We start from the raw sequence: 17713 nt of genomic DNA, 5'->3' as shown, positions 1-17713 counted from the left end.
TTATTTCAATTTTTATTTAATTTTTTTTAATTTACAGCGTTTTAAATTCAATATGAAACTATTAGAAGCTTTTTAAATTCATTATAATTTTTTTTAAGCATTTTAAATTCAATTTTAAAAAATACAAAGCCTTTTAATTTCAATATTTAAAAAAATGCGAAGCCTTTTAAATTCAGCATAACAGAGCCACCAGACAAAACCAAACGAGTACCGAGTTACTGGATCATACTTGAACGATCAGGTGACGTCATCACTGCTGCATCAGTTTAGATGTTTTCATGACACATCATCTTTGTTTTAACGTCTTAAACAGATGTTGTTGGAAAAGATGTGACCATGATATTAAAACATTATTCCTGTTTAAATCCTTTGACGTGAGAATCTTCAGATTGATCGTTGTGGTTTTAAGGGACTATGTTTAAACATTGAAAAAACCTAAAACGCTGAAAACATCGAAAAACTGTAAATTATTTCTTAAAAAAAGAAAACTTAACTACTTGGGACACTCCATTGATGAGAATGGATACGTCCAGATGATGTGAAAGTTCAAGCCATTATGCAGCTGGTGGAACCTAACCATGACCTCAGAAGGATTCTGGGGATGGTTCATTATATGGGCAGGTATCTTCCTCACCTGTCTGATATTACGAAACCCCCGAATGACTTGTTAAAGACTGATCTAACATGATGGGCCGCTGAGCTTATTGTTCTAGAGCAGGGGAGCCCACACTTTTTGCGGTTTGCGAGCTACTTTTACAATAATCAAGTTCAAAAGATCTACCTTCATCAAATGTTCTCAACGTAAGTAAGTACATACTTCAGATGATAGCACTGAATTAAGTGAATGATAATCAGTCATGATTGAAGGATGAGTGGATTTAATCATCTTCATAGAAATGCTGACTTACATAAATAACTAGATTCAAATAGTTCAGTCCGTGAGGAGCAGATTTCCTCATAAGAAGATACTTTTCCTCTGAGAGTAACTTCCAAAGATGTCCATGAGATCCATGAGACCTGGTCTTAAGTGTCAGCCTGTCGTGTTAAATCTCATCCTCCACTGCAGACAAGTTCAGACTCATATGTAGTAAGAATTGCATTGATTTCCTACTAAAAATGGTCATTAATTCGAACACAAATAGTGCACAAAAAATATTCAGATGTAAGAATCTGTGCATGACAATAATTTGAGCCTTTTTCCTTGTCAAAATCAACAAAGAATGGATCAGACGGGTTCATCCCTTTCCATGCCTCCATTTCAATATGTCCATCATGTTTAAATGAAGCACAAGACTTAAATTTCTCCTTTTCCGTGATCATGAAAAAACAAATGAAAACATCAATTTAAACTAACAGTTTATATTTGTTAATTTTAAACATGTCTGACAGGAATCACACTATTGTCAATGAGGTCAGATGTGCTTCGGTGTACATTTTTGTATTTTACATACATGCTATTAACAATAATACTGCATTTACAGAGGCAACAAGTGGATTATTTAAATTTTAACAAAATGCGCATTGTTTTGTTCGATATATATTATTAAAAAAAACAAGCTTATAATTCTATATCGTTTTTCTGAACTGCGTAAAATGACTGTCGGGAAGTCTGCACGTTTTGCTCTTTTTATTCTCAATTCATATGAACTTTGCCGTGCGTTCACTGGAAGAGGCGGGAGCTCGGATTGGTTGATGTGCATGTCAATCAAATGCGTGAAACCTTATTTCTCACATCTTCATCACCTTAGTGTGTCACAAGGTATATTACTTTACAACAACAGAATAGTAATTCCACAAAACATGAGCTCGGAAATACTACAGCGGATTCAAGATGGCGACTGAGACATAGTGAAGTGTCGTGAGCGAGCCAATCGTAGTGTTTGGTGGTCTGAGTAGAAACATTCAGGACCTAATCAGTGTGTGTAGAGAATGTCAGGAGATGAAACCATCTCACAAGAACGAGCCTCTTATCTGTACACCGCTACCAAGTCGTCCGTGGGAGAGAATCGCGGCTGACATTTCTCACTTTGAAGGAAAAAACTATTTCATTTTCCCGTTGTATTGAAATTTTGCACCTTTCAAAATTGACTGTACTGTTTTTCAGCCTGAAGAACATCTTTGCCGGATGTGCTAGTGGTGAGGCAGAGGGCGCGGTGCAAACTGCAAAACAGATTCTAAGACAGAGTGATCCATCACTAGCACTCTTGTCCTACAGAGTAACACCTTTACAAGTGACTGGAGTGAGTCCAGCTCAGTTGATGTCGGGAAGACAAATCCGCACAACTCTTCCAGCCATTGAAGCTAAGATTGCAGCCTGCATGGCCTGATCTGATGCAGGTGAGGCAAAGAGATGCAAAAGGAAAGGAAAGGTACAGTCGAAACCTGCGACTGTTGTTGAACGGTTTGATACACCAAGGTCATATCTAGTCCAGACTGACAAAGGTGAAGTGAGACGAAACAGACGTCATCTTAGACAACTGTTTAAACCACCTGAACAACCAACTGAAGGGCTCGAGACTGAGAAAGAAAATGTGACTGAACAAAGGGAAGCCACAGAAGAAGATTTTTCTCCTGTCAAACCGGAGAGTCCTAAAGTGTTGAGAAGAAGTGGAAGGGAAATAAAACCTCCAGAAAGATTTAAGGAGTTTGTGTAAATAAATGTTCGGGAGAGGAAACCCTAGTTAAATGTTAAAGGAGTGATATGTCGGATATTAGAAATGTTACGAGAAACATGCTTGAAATATTGTTTGCACAAATTTCTATTCATTTGTTTTGAAGAAAATGTTTTTTTTGGTCTTCGTATTTTTTAAATATTGAATTTAAAACGCTTCGTTTTTTTTTTTATATTGAATTTAAAACACTTCATAATTTTTAATATTGAATTCAAAATGCTTTGTATTTTTTTTATATTGAATTTAAAATGCTTTGTATTTTTTAATATTGAATTTAAAAGGCTTTGTTGTTTTTTTTTATATTGAATTTAAAATGCTTTGTATTTTTTAATATTGGATTTAAAATGCTTTGTATTTTTTAATATTTAATTTAAAGGCTTTGTATTTTTTATATTTAATTTAAAAGGCTTTGTATTTTTTAATATTGAATTTAAAATGCTTCGATTTTTAATATTGAATTAAAAATTCTTCGATTTTTAATATTGAATTTAAAAGGATTTGTATTTCTTAATATTGAATTTAAAAGGCTTCGTATTTTTTTTATATTGAATTTAAAAGGCTTCGATTTTTTTTTTTAATATTGAATTTAAAAGGCTACTATTTCTTAATATTGAATTTAAAAGGCTTTGTGTTTGTTTTATATTGGATTTAAAAGGCTACTATTTAAAAAAAAAAAGAAAAGATTATTATTATTATTATATAAATATAAATTAAAATATAACAAATATTGAAATTAAAATATAACAAATATTTAATATATATGAACTTCTCCTCTTCTTCTCATTCATACATACGAAAAAACAAAACAGCCCAGTGCTAACGGCTCGAAACATTATTGGCATTTATGAAAAAACAACCATGAGAAAAAAAAAACAATTGATATTCCTGACAAGTCTCGACATCGCTTGAGTTCTTCTCTTTTTTTTCTTCTCTCCATCTCCTCTCTTCTCTTCTCTTCTCTTTTTTCTTCTCTCCATCTCCCCCCCGTGGATGTCGCAGAAATGTTCTGCTTCTTCTTCTGAGTCCGTGAAGGAGTCACAGCAGCAGCTGCTCCTCGCTGGAGGACACACGGAGTTTCCACGCATAAAAAAAAGAAGAAGATGGATTCATCTCCTCATCCCTCGCTTTTCTGGCTCTTTCTTCAAATATAAAAACCCCTGAGACACAACCCGCGGACCTGTTTGAGGAATATTTGCAAAGTGAACATTTACAGCACAGGTTAGTGAAGTTTTCAGCTCCGCGAATTTGGTTTTTATTTTAATTTAATTTTTTTTTTGTGGGATCGTTTCACGCTGTGTTTTTCTTTAGGAATATATATATATTTTTTGGAATTTACATGGAAATGTCTCAGTTAAACAACCGGAGTCAAACCAGCGCGAGACGAAGGGAATATGTTTGGCAATATGAATATTACGACGACGATGAAGCGGTTTCTTTTGAGGGGCTCAGAGCGCACAGATGTGAGTCTGACATTTATTCTACCAACTCAACTTAAATAATGTGTTTTATTTAACCACACTGCAGTTAAAAACAACCTGTAATACATGTTTTACATGCATAACTTTGCATTTTTTACCAATAATTAGTCTCAATTTTCTTTCATTTTAGACTCCATTGTAATTGGATTCTGGGTCGGGCTTGCCGTGTTTGTTCTCTTCTTGTTCTTCGTACTCACCCTGCTGACAAAGACCGGAGCCCCCCATCAAGAGTGAGTCCAATTTCTGACCCGAATCTCCTCGCATTCACATCTTCTGAGAGTCTCTCCTCCAGCTTCCCAACCAATCAACACTTGAAGGGTATTTTTCGGACCAAGAAAGTCAGAGCAAGAAGGCTGCTCTGTGATTTCTTTTGATGAAAAAGGAACTTAGCATTTCTTTCACAGCAATCGCAAAACCACTGATTTATGCTTGTTATGTGTGCTATACTTATTTTTAAATTGTTTAACTTTTTTTTCCGCTCAAGATTTTCACAGTACTTTCTAAGCCTTCAGGCAAATATTTGACCTTCTTCTCGTTGGAATGTCATCGCGGGTAAGACAGCTCGGAGGAAACGATTCAGACTTTCTCGTAAACAATATCAATTTTCCCTCATGTTGACTAAAGGTTGGGATTATTTTCAGAGTAATCTTGTTCTTTTTAGAGTTATAGACAAGCATGTTTGTTCATTTTAATGTAGCGAATGGAGCTCAGTTCCGTCTTCATCCAAAAAGACACTTAAAAACATGTAAACATCTCAATACTGCTCGTCCCTCTTGTATTGAAGCCTCTACAAGAGAAATTTTTCCAGAAAAACATTAATAATTGTATATTTTAAACTCATTTGTGTTATAATTTTAAAGAATAACAAGCGATATAAACCTAAAGTACTCCGGGTAAATATTGTGAGTGTAGACAGAAGACAGTATGCGCTCTGGAGTACTTCAGGTTTATATAAATACAAGAGGTATTTGAATGTTTTCAAGTTTGTTATTTTGTACGTAGATGAAAACGACGACAACTGAGCTCCAGTCAACATTTTTAAGTCTATAACTCTAAAAAGGAACAGATTACTCTAAACATAATCCCAACACTTGGTCGACACGAGAGTGAGTAGAAAATGAGGGAAGTTTGAATTTTTTCACTTTAACTTGCAAATCCAGTGGGTTTAAAATGTGTACTTTTAAATAGTGATCCGCCATTTTTCCTCAAACAGTGTACATACTTTGGAAGGTCAGTGTGTACTTGTTTACAGAACAAGATAAAAGCTCTGGTGTTGTCAGTCTCTAGTATTACCTGCCTTGAAACTATCTCAATACTGTATGAAAAAGCTGTTCGCAATTTAATGGTCATATTGACCGGCACCAGCTTTCTATTTTCACCAACACATTTCTCTTGGAAATAGTCGACGTTTCTATCAACATCTTCCCACAAACCATCCTCCTGGTTTCCTTGCGCAGGATATTGAGGCTCAGCAGACACAAATCAAACTGTTCCTGCACAGTTTCGCACTCTCGGCGGAGGTCACTTAAAGCTGCAGGAGCAATTGATTTACATGGATTTATGGGAGCGCGAGAACACTAACGCACCAATTAATGATCCCAGCTCGGCGTCTTCCTTCTTCCCCTAGAGTGCTTTCCAGCAGTAACATGAATACTCATTGGAATGACAATAATAATAATTAAAAAAAAGGCCTTCAATTGAATATTCCACACCTGTAGCTGCGAGAACAAAACCTTTTCAGGAAAAGGTCAGTGGATGATGAGGTGCAAATGACGGAGAGCTAGTAGGAAATGGCGTAGATACGTGTGAACCAAAGCAAGAGATAATAAAACAGGCAATATTCTGAGAGTAAAAACATTTTAAATCCCGACTGGCAAGCAAGGAATGAACAAGACGCAGGCTGTTTCCAAAAACTATAGCACAGAAAATATGAATACCTCAGAAAAATGAGCCGTTTTTAAAGTCTTTGAAGCTAATGTCTGCCATCGTGAATTGATGGAGCTTGGATTACTGACAGAAAATCTATATTCTTTGTTCCATTAACTAGTCTGGAGTTCACTGTGAAGTTCTGAGTGTTGGAGAAACTGTTGCTCTTTTGTGATAAAATGACAGAAAGGCACCAGCGCCTCCATTAACTCATCAGCTATTTAGGATAACAAAGCCCAACAGAGTATGGTGGTTAATATGTTGATACAACAGCAGTACCAGTGACCAAAAATATCCAAGATATATCATTTGTTCCCTGTAGCTAAACACACTTCGCCGACTCTATACAACACAAATAAAGTGAGTTATTTCTTGATATTACGACGACAACTTGTTGATCTGTTGGTTTTCAATAGTGATGAAGCTTCATGAAGCAGTGTCATGGTGTTTAGAGGTCAGTAGGTGGCGCCATCTGTTTAAAAATTATGTGATGTTTCATTAGAACAGTTGGAGGAAAATAGTGCAGAGACCGCCATTTAGTGGACTCTAAAAAAACAATGATGCTCCTTCATGAAGTTTCATCAGATTATCACTAGTTTTCAATTGAAAACTGTAGGTTTGTCTTTCAGTTCTAGAACCTCCTTAAGTTCTGTGGATAGCATTTGTTGCTCGTGGGGCTTCATGTTTTTTAAAAGATGGATCTTTTGGGGATTACAACAAATGTATACGTCCACAGGACGATTGGAACACCAGCTTCCACCAACCTGTCTGCGATTACTAACCAATATTGAAGCTGAAGCTGCCAAAAATACTTCTTGTCATTACACCATCAAGTTGCATCTCTTGATAGCTCGTGATACAAAACATACATAGATTTTTATTTATTTCATCTTAACTCTCATTTAAAAAAAAAACATAAGTTTGTTGTATAATAAATACCTAATGTTTACGAATATATATTGTTAATTCTTTCATCTTATTGATTTTTATTTTATTTTTTTGTTTTAAAATCATGTTTTATTATAATTATATTTCGTTTTTGGTTTATTTATGTTGAATTAAGTGTGTTTAAAGTAAAATCATTATTTTTTCTTTTCAATCACTTACAAATATAAACAGCTTTTTTGTGTGTGTGTGTGTGTGGTAATTAAACTCCCGGCCGCTAGATGGCAGCAAAAATGACTTCCTTGGCAGCTAAAGTCACAATGAATTTCATGCAGAGATCCTGGCGATGACTGAGGACGAGGGGATACAGCGGACATATTTTGTCGTTCAGTTCTAATAATTCCACCAAAATACAGTGAAAAAATAACAAGATGAAGAAGAATTATGTAAATTATTTGACAGAAAAAGGGTTACTTGATGTACTTGTTGTTCCTAGAAACTTAAATGTTCTCCTTTGGTTCTCCAGAAACCCAGAATCAGCAGAGAACAGACATCAGAATGGAAGCTGCCTGGTGGACATCAATGGTGACCCTGAAGAGAACGACAAAGCCTTCTCCCACCCGCTGCTCTCCGAAACGCACTTTAACTTCTACGTGAGAGAAGGAAGTCAGAGCGCGAGGATACAAGAGGGCGGCAGGGGGGCGAGACCACCTGGATCGGGGAGCCTAAACATCGGAGGCGAGGATGTGGACGGGGGCCAACTCATGGACGACGTCAAGTCGGAGAGAGAGTGCGACCTTCTCGCTCACTTCACCATTCCCAATTTCGTGGAACGGAGTTCTTCGCTGGGGGAAGATGATATTCTTTTCAACGCGTCCGTCAAACTGAGGCGCCAATCACACTCTTAGGGACCCCCCGCAGTGCGGCTTACATAAAGAGTCGCGGCACATTATCTTCCCTGAACTCAACAGGTTGTTTTTTGGAAGCAGCGACAGGCAGCAGAAGGCAATGTAAATAAAGCACAAGTGAGTCTTGAACCAAAATATTATGAATTATTAAGGTCAGTCTGTGCAGAAAATATGTTGTTATTGTGTGTATAAGAATAATTGGGTTGTGAAGCCGAGAAGAACCTTCGAAACACTTCGCCGAGATGTTTTTTTATATATATACTGATCATAATTTAATGAACTGACTCTCTGAATTCACAAGATTCTGTTTAAAATCCATCATAACGTTTTCAATTAAACACAAACTCATACTTTGTCAATGTTGATTGAGGAATACATTTCATTACAAATAATAAAGTAATAGAAAAGCTTTCTTAGGAAAATGAGACAACAATGGAAACATGGTCCAACTTTTTGTTTGTGTGTATTATTTGTAATAACCCATGAAGTACATTAAATATTGACTTTAAATAATTATTTTATATTTATTTTCCTGTATTTATCTATGATAAAGGACTTTGAAACAAAAATGTGAGGCTATTATGTGATCACTTCAGTTAAGGAGTAGCTACTTATGTCACCAAATCTTTTGTTTTTGGAAATTCAATTGGCGTCTACAAAAAAATCTTTCAGGGAGAACAATGGTCTCGGTCAATACTCTGGTTTGTAAGAAAGTAAGATGTGTGAAGAGATAGAAAAGGAGTCATCGAAGGTCAATCTAGTTGTGAAAGTAAAAAGAATCGCACAAAACCTGAATAATCTGAGTCTGGTTTGAGGGAGGTGTATCTGATGAAGATCAGGCCGATTCAAATGGGTCGTGGAACATGTCACGCTCTGTGGAAAACCGGTTTGCTTAATGAGTGGAACTGAGAAGATAAATTAGAGTGTTTTGACCTAATAAAGTCGATATTTTGGAAACAAATATCCAGTTGACAGAAGTTTAAGCAATTGTCAAATTGTCAAAACACTTTTTTACTGGTTAAATGTCAGGTTTTGATTCCTGGAGCGACCTTCAGATAGAAAAAAAGTCAAAATACAATAACAGGATATGCAACAAAAAGTGCATGAACAACAAGATGTTTGTGTATTTCCATCTGTATGTTTGATTGTATGCCGATGATGATGTTATGTACGTGTGAGTCCTCAAGCTTTTAGTGACAATGTTGTGTTTTACTACTTTTCACTTGTCAAGAGTCACATTGTTTCACAGGAAATCAGTATTATTTTTTAAATTAAACACCTTTTATGCAGTTATCATAAATATAACTTTTTCTTTCTTTCTGTGCGGCCAGGTAACAAATGTTTCACGGACTGGTAACGGTCTACGTACCTGGTGTTGGGGACAACAGACCAAAATGGGCCACCAAGTTATTTAATGTGGATGGTTGTCTCAAACTCTCAGTAGATAATGTTGATATAGTGACCTATGTCAATTTATGTTTAAAGGGATCGTTCACCCTTTAGGGATAGTTTAAAAAAAATCACTCATTTTCTACTCATCCTCATGTCGACTACGTTTTTTTTGAAGATGAAGAAGAATCCGTCTATTTTATAAGAAACATATGTTCATTTGATGGTCACTCATTTTTCTTCGCCCCCAAAACATTGTCTGTGTAGCATGTTAGCCTGTTAGCTTCTGCTACAAACAAACCTAAAATATATACAATTTTCTCTTGTCGATGCTTCAATTCAAGATGGACGTTACAGACGAGCAGTTTTTTTGTCTATTATTCTTAAAAAAAACAGATTACTCAGCAAATAATCCCAACCCTTAGTCGACATGAGGGTGAGTAGAAAACATTTTTGCTTAAACTATCCCCATAAGAATAGATTAAGAAAAGATAATATAAATTATAGGAATAGCAATTACACAGAAACTTCCAGTAAAAGTAAAACTAATGATTTTCATACAGTTTGACAACCTTAAATGACTTATTTGTTGCTGGATTATAAACCTGTTCTGTTTTTTAAGCTTCTTAAATAACGTCTTCCCCTGCAGATCCAGCCTTTTGAGCAAAACAAGGGGATGAATATGCAGCGAAATACTCTGTCAGTTAAAGCCGTCGGCGAGAGGAACAGGTGTGCTGAGAATATCCAGGCGCCCATCAAAATTAAATTCAGTAAATTAACTTTTCAGAAGAAGACTGGCATCTTTGTCACATGGTCGCCCCCCCTCCCCACCCCCCCCCCCTCCAGGCAAGAGTCTTTTGTGTGAAAGAGCAGCGAGTCAATGACCTGATTAAAGAGGGTTCATATGTTAGACTTCATTTGTGGAGCGTGGAGCTGGAGAGCAAATGGACGACGCAATTATTATTTCAGACAGGAATACGTTTTCATCTAAGTTCAAACAGTTTACATATACATTTTTAACTCATGGCTGCTGAGTAATGCATGCAGCACAGCAGACGTGTGGTGGCAAGGCAACATTCAATTCTGCTCTTTGACCTTTAAAGTATATTTTTGCATATTATACCATCTTTTATTTATTTGTCATTTAATATTGATTCTTATTCATAAACCCCATGATTATGACAGCTCGTTTAACCCTATATAAACACATAAAGATATATTTGCATGTTATATGTATCATAGTGACCCAAAGGCCCCAAAAACGAATGTGTTTGTGGTATCCCTTGCTTTGTCTTTAGGTCAGGATGAACAACCTTCACCACTGCATATGAACTAATGTAAGCCAAGGAGGTTAAACAAATACTTAAACATGAATACATTTGAATTTATCTTGAGAGGATTCTCTAATGCAGACCTGGACAGAGTGTGTCCCTGTTTATCCAAGTCAAAATAATATATACTATAAAACTGAGCATGTTTTTGTCGTATATTTAACAATTTTATCAACTCTACATATAATATTTTAGCTATAAGACCTTTTTTTTCTAGTTTTGTTTTTCCTTGTATTCGTCCTTTCTATGGATAATAATTGTAAATCCAATTAAAAAAATAAATAAATGTATATTAAATATGACACAACTAATTCCAAGGCATAAAAACACGTGTTTATTTTATATTTTAAAATATATGAAATATGCCATTTCTTTCGTACGAATCTTGAAATAAAATATAATTTTAACATGAAATACAATCAGATTAAGACTAAAGAACGTTCAAGAATGTTCAGGTTTTTGTCCTTTCTTTCTTTTGGCTTGACGGCCCCTTATCGCAGTATCAAATGTGGCCCCTGAGGAAATTCAACTACCCACCCAGTTTTTAATTAATGCAATCTGTTATCATAATTATAACAGAAAAAAAAAACAATGTAAAAACATGCTATAGCTTTAAGATCTTTTTTTCTCGTTTTGTTTTTCCTTGTATTCGTCCTTTCTATGGATAATAATTGTAAATCCAATCCAGGCTTATCTTGATATCACAGTTGTTTTTGCTCCTATATACGTCAATTCGTTTTTAATTAATGCAATCTGTTACCATAATTATCACAGAAAAAAAACACTATGTAAAAACATGTGTCAAGTGCCTCATGTTTGTGTTGTGGACTCATGAGCAGAACTGCTGACATATCAAGGCTAAAAAAGAATTTGCCCTCTTGAGAGATTTTTTTTTTTTCTTGCCAGGGGACTGTTGACAGCCACACGGGGAATTCCGTGCTTTTAAACTTGGAGCATAATTCCTTCCTGGATGGAGTCTATTTGGAGATAAAACTGATTATTGATAGATTTATATTTCATTCACACCGGATTAGCCGTTCTGTGGAATGAATGAGGTCTTTGTTGAGCTGGAAAGTTGTTGACATTGACACCCAAATATATCAAGCGGGTCATACTTCATTTTTGAACCAAGACAAAAATGTGAAAATAAATCTTCTTCATTTTTGGGGTAAATTATTTCATCTGAGTTGAGCTTGTTGGTCAGGAATTATTGAGTAAGAGCCATTTTTAAAATGTTAAATTAAATTGAAAGCTAATGATCAGATTATCAGAGAGAGAGAGAGATTTGTGACGGTGTCTTAATGAATTATTGAAATCTCTTCAGTTCTCTCTAGTATTTTTGTGAAATGTATCTGTCGTTCCCGACACATGAAATGTGAATACAAGTTTCCAACTCAACCCATCCACTAGTGGGAGCAGTTTCAGTTTTCCAGTCATTTTATAGCACTGAACCAGAACTCATTAAAATCAGAAACAACCTCCTCATGTCAGCTGGTTGTTGACTTCACACCGTCTTCATCCTCCTTGACCTGAGTGAAGCTTCGTCAATAAGCTACTAGACTGGTGACATTCTGTCACCTTCGACATTCCCCAGGGCTCCATCCTCGGGCTTCAACAACTCATTATCTACCTCCTTCTCCTTGGCCATATCTTCAGCAATTTCCACATTCAGTTTCACTGCTATGCAGACGACACTCAGCTCTACCTCACTACCAAACGATGACTACTACGCTAAATTAAGAGTTTGTCATCCTGGACAATACACCATCTTTTTTACCTCACATCAATAGCGGTGTCTGTTCGCCTATTTCACCTGCACAACAACAATAGTAAATACACGGAGTAATACTACGGTGACTCCCAGGGTAATACTACAATGACTCGCAGAGCAATACTATGGTCATTCGCAGAGTAATGCTATAGTTACTCATGGAGTAATACCATTGTGAATCACAGAGTAATATTATTGTGACTCACGTAGTAATAAAACAGTGACTCACTGAGTAATACCATTGTGACTTGCAGAGTAAAACTACAGTGACTCACAGAGTAAACTACAGTGACTCACAGAGTAACACTACAGTGACTCACGGAGTAATAATAAAGTGACTCTTAGAGTAACACAAAAGTGACTCAAAGAGTGATACTATTGTTACTCACGGAGTAATACTACAGTGACTCGCAAAGTAACACTACAGTGACTCACAGGATAATACTATGGTGACTCGAGGAGTAATACTATAGTAACTCGCAGAGTAACACTACAGTGACTCACAGAGTAATACTATGGTGAATGGAGGAGTTATACTAAAGTGACTCACCGAGTAATACTACAGTGACACGCAAAGAAATACTACAGTGACTCACCGAGTAATACTACAGTGACACGCAAAGAAATACTACAGTGACTCACCGAGTAATACTATGGTGACTCACAGAGTTATACTACAATGACTCACAGAATAGTACTACAGTGACTGGCAAAGTAATTCTACAGTGACTCACAGAGTAATACTATGGTGACTTACAGAGTAATACAACAATGACTCACAGAGTAATAATAAGGTGAAAGAGTAATAATACTATAATGATTTGCAGTGTGGCTTTGTAGATTACCAACATCTTGAAACAAATTTTTGAGCGCTGTGTACCACATCAAATCAGTGCAAGGTCAGTTAGTACAACCAGAATTAATACATAAGGCGTACTGACGATTTTTAAGTATGCAGTATAGCACGAAAATACCGTAAATTAAATATAGTGATTGAACTGTTATGTTGGATATAATTAAGCACCTATTTAACATGTTTAAAAAAACAAAAAAAACAACATGTTTGTCTGAAAACTACTGGAAGGGTTTTGCTGTAATGGGATTAGGAGGTGTTTGAATTGAGACAGAACCCTGTACAGCGCAGCTGCATGTGATGGGTTACATGATGGTTACCAGCCTCTACTACACGTGTTTTTCAAAAGTCGACATCCCAATTCAAGGCCATCCACAACCTCAACAAACTGCTTTTATTCATCCCATCCTTCTCTTCCATCTTCATGGCGTTTTAATGTGATTTGCATTTTATTTAACGCGTCCGTTTGCTGCGCTTGAGTGCCGAGAAAGACTCCTCCGAATATAGTGCATTATTATTAAGTGTCTCTAGAGTTGTTTTGGTGATAAATATCTGTCGTGTTTCACAAACACTGCACTGCATCTTGTTTGGCAGCTGCTGGCTGCAGCGGCAGAGATAGCGAAGAAGAAGAATCGACACTAGTATTTGACCTGTTGGTCCCTCGCTAATTAACTATCCAGTTGAAAGAAGAAAATATGAAGAAAAAAATGTCCTCCAGCATATTCGTGGTCTTTGTGTCTTCCTTACTAACAGCTAATTGCTCTGGATTTACCCTGAAACCCGCGGTTGATTAGCGGGGGATTTAAAAGTGTTTGCGCCATTGTGTGGTTTCACTGCCATTTAAGCAAGAGCGCTAATGTAAATCGCTCCGATGAAACAAGACAATTTTTATCATCAGTCTTCAGGATGTGCAGGTAAGTGTTGCTAAGTGTTCTCTGACCAGAAAGTGCGTCATTATATGTGTCTGAGTATGAATCACACCACAGTGCTACTGTCATTAGTTAAAACCTTTTTTTTTTATTTTACATTTTATATATATCAAGCTGAACGATTTAACTCCTTTAAAAACAAATGTAAAATTCCATTTTTACAATGAAACCTGCAAGTCTCATGAATGCCAAATCAAATGATGTTACACTCTTCGTCTATTCCACCCTGTCTTTATTCTCTTCTTCACCTGAAAATGAAAACCCGACTGTAAAATATGATACATAACATAGTATTATCATTTTACCAGTTCAGTCCATATAATCATAATAAATAGAAAATGGCTAAAAAAAAAGTCTGATCTTGAAGACGGTTTTCAAAATTAGCATTTAAATTAAATATTCAGATATGATATCGGAAGAAAAAGAACAGATACACACCAGAGTTGATCATTTTTAAGGTGAATTATTCGAATACAAAGTTTGGGAAATGTACATTTAATATAGGATTCACTGTAATATATTGTAATTTAAATACAAACACCAAGAAGATTTAAAAAGGAATTGATTTACTAATAATTAAAAATGTTTGAGACAAAATAAAAATTGGGATGTATAAATAGTTTATACAAAGAATATAAGACATTTTTCAAATGGCATTTACTATTGACTTTGCTTAAAAAATACATGTTAGCTCGAGTGAAACCTCTAGATCAAGAATTTAAATCTCAAATTTATTGCCAATTTGTTTTTTATTCGCGCACACGAAGAGAAAGAGGCAGCTTCATGACAGTGTTTCCCTCCTTGTCATGTCAACAATGAACAACCGTTACAGCTTTTTTAGTGTTTTTAAACATACAAAAACACACTTTGCCCTCAAGGGTTTTTCCATTGCGGAGACTAAATGTCATAACAGATTCAAAATGCTCCAGAGAAAGAGCTTTAAAAGACATCAGCTTGAGAATGATCAAGCTGTCGTTCCTGTGAGTCTCACCAGGAGGTGGAGATGAAGAAGGTTTTTTTTAGAAGAACCTTCGAACACTGACTCCAATTATTTCTCAAAGGGAGCAGATGTGAGAGAAACAAACCTGTCTTTGTCGCCACTTAACCCTTGAAAGAAGTGAAACATCTACGAACATATCGTACATCGCACCTTTGGCTTTCATCAGCGCACCTTTCTAATTGAGATAGCATCTACGATGCTGTTGTCGCCGCGTGAAGTGCCTTCATAAATGTTTCAAGAGGTGCTGACAGGTTGGGGTTCCTGTTGCACATGAATAACTAAAGGCAGATGAAGAGGAATATGCAAGAACCTGCTGCCACATCAACTACTTTTTATTGCAGTTATAGGAGAAAATACATTTGCTAAACAAGAGCTTTACAACCTCAATTAAATTAGGATGCAAATAAGTTCATGTTTTAGTCGTCACATCGTAAAGCTCTCTTCGTTACGTTAAGTTACCAAGGAAATAAAAATATAATCCGGCACAACAAGAGCCTTTATTTAATTTAAAAAACAAAAATACATGCTCTATGCAGAGGCGGTGGCAACTGGCAGCCAGTGAAGAGTTTTAAGGATCGGGTAAATGTGAGTTCTTCTACTAGAGCATGTCAAAATTCTAGCTGCAGAGTTTTGTATTAACTGCAGGCGAGACAGCTCCTTCTAGTTTAAACATGACAATAAACTGTTAAAATAGTCTAAATGTGAGGAAAAGTAAAGCAGTAAATCACGTTTTGAGATTAACTAGATGAAAGTAAATATAAACAACATTTCTAGTATTTTATTTTTTCACTGTGAAGAGCAGACCTGGGCAAAGTGGCAAAGCGACCTATACAATTGTGGTCATGAAGGCATGCCGCTGATGGCTTACAAACAAATGCATTTTTAACGTAATATTTACTCACATTTCAACACTTTTGGCTTTCTACTTCTTTATTTGTTTCTTTCTATTGGCTTGTCAGCCCCTACAACAGTCGTAGAATTTATTGTGGCCCTTGAATCATTTTATTTTTAGAATCCCTTATTAGAATCCAATAAGGGATTCTAAAAATAAAATGATTCATTTTAATTGACCCTAATGTAGAGGGATTATGACAGTTATTTCTCATACATTTCTCATTGGAATATTAGTTAGAAAGAATATATGGCTCGCAGTTTAATTTGCTCAGAATCGAGTCATTGCCACCAAAGACACTAGCGGTAAAGCTAAGCTAGCAAACAGTGATTAGCCAGACCATCGATTAAATGTAAACATGGGAAGAGACTTTGATGGACGATGGAAAATGGATTTTTAAGCTTTTGAATTGAAAAACACAACTTTAAGAAACACAACTTTGGTCGATGCTAAAGTAGCTTAACTACACAGAGTTACCCGGGGATTTTAATAAGATACGAAACCATAATTGGTGCTAGCATAATGTTTTGTCACAAATCCGAAAAATGGCCGCTGAAGCTGATAAGGGCTAAAATAGGAAAGAACTTCAAAAGTGTTAAAAGTTGCTGAATATTTGAGCCACATAGTTACCATTTAGTGAAATCTGTCTTTGGAATGAGACGTCGAAAATGAGGCTATTCATGCTGTCGTAACAAAAAATAATAAGGCGGTAGTTAGCGAAGGACATTCTTTGGCCTTTTTGCTGAAAAACAAGGTCAAAAAAAAGTCTCAGAGCAGTTCACGGTGGTTATTTTGAGCCTGAAAATGGAATAACCGTGAAAGATTGAACCCCAATCCTAGACATTTTAATAGATATACATTTGCTTTGGCCGAGAACGGTTTACAAGATTTTGCTGGATGCGTGTCAATAAGTTGCCAAAACGTATAAAAAGTGAATAATACTATAAACTTTAATGAATATATAATATAAAATAAATGGTTTATGAATATTGGTGGGAAACAACTAGGATGTCAAAGGCCATGCTACAGTGTTATCATTCACGTCATTAGCTTTAGATAGCATTAATAGTTAGCCATATATCTCTTGGCCGTAAACATGCTTGATCGTGCTGCGTTCACTGACACAGTTGCCCAATGAGGTGCTCAAGGCTTCTGTGTCACAGCCCGGGAAGCCTCAGGGTGTGTTACCTGGCTCGGGCAGATTCCAGCTCCAGCCGTCATTTGCATTAGAAAAAATAAAAGAGTCTGAAAGCAACACTCCAAAGAGAGCCGGGCCGAGTGTTGAGTTGCAGATCGCCTCACTAAATATTCATCGGGAGGGAAAGGGTCACCTCACAGACGCACGGCTTCAATACAAGAGCTTCATGGTCGCTCCTGAAAGGGCTGGAGAAGAGTGATCAGCATGGTAAGTTCACAGTTTTTGTTGTCTACACGTCCGGTTTTTTTTTTTCAACTGAGGAGGCTTTGTTTGTTTAGCGTCGCTGAGCGCTTCCATTCATGTGGACAGGGTTTTTTAGTAGGAACGCTGCTACTTTTAAAACTCTGCCACACGGTCGACGTCGAAGTGAGATGTTTGCACCATTACCAGGAGAGACAACACAACAAAAGAGCAGGGAGGTTTGGGTTCGGTTGATTGAGAAAAAGGGGAGTTGTTGGCGTTCAAAAATAAACCTTCAGGA

At 36.3% G+C, this 17713-nt stretch overlaps 2 protein-coding genes across 3 annotated transcripts in view; both read left to right on the top strand.

Moving 5' to 3' along the window:
• The first annotated feature begins 3346 nt into the window (after positions 1 to 3346).
• Positions 3347 to 7945, top strand: LOC148067372 (melanocortin-2 receptor accessory protein 2A-like). 2 transcript variants are annotated; one of them, XM_087805415.1, is made up of 4 exons: positions 3347 to 3890; positions 3981 to 4132; positions 4281 to 4380; positions 7488 to 7945. In XM_087805415.1, exons 2-4 carry the CDS (start codon positions 4009 to 4011, stop codon positions 7867 to 7869), a joined length of 606 nt encoding a protein of 201 aa, XP_087661541.1. In that variant the 5' UTR covers positions 3347 to 3890; positions 3981 to 4008; the 3' UTR covers positions 7870 to 7945. The 2 variants fall into 2 exon arrangements, with proteins under 2 accessions (XP_087661541.1, XP_087661540.1); XM_087805414.1 differs by having other exon boundaries at positions 3347 to 4132.
• Positions 7946 to 17302: 9357 nt separating this feature from the next.
• Positions 17303 to 17713, top strand: part of LOC148067371 (uncharacterized) — a 30045-nt gene continuing 29634 nt past the window's right edge. The window contains exon 1 of the mRNA XM_087806545.1: positions 17303 to 17439. Coding sequence (XP_087662671.1) covers positions 17437 to 17439 — 3 coding nt within the window. The 5' untranslated portion in view covers positions 17303 to 17436. The remainder of the gene's footprint in view (positions 17440 to 17713) is intronic.

Source organism: Callionymus lyra, chromosome 13, assembly GCF_982586985.1.
Source record: "Callionymus lyra chromosome 13, fCalLyr1.hap1.1, whole genome shotgun sequence".
Taxonomy (NCBI): Eukaryota; Metazoa; Chordata; class Actinopteri; order Syngnathiformes; family Callionymidae; genus Callionymus; species Callionymus lyra.
The sequence above is the reverse complement of the archived record's forward strand: the minus strand, read 5'-3'. Positions and strand labels throughout refer to the sequence as shown.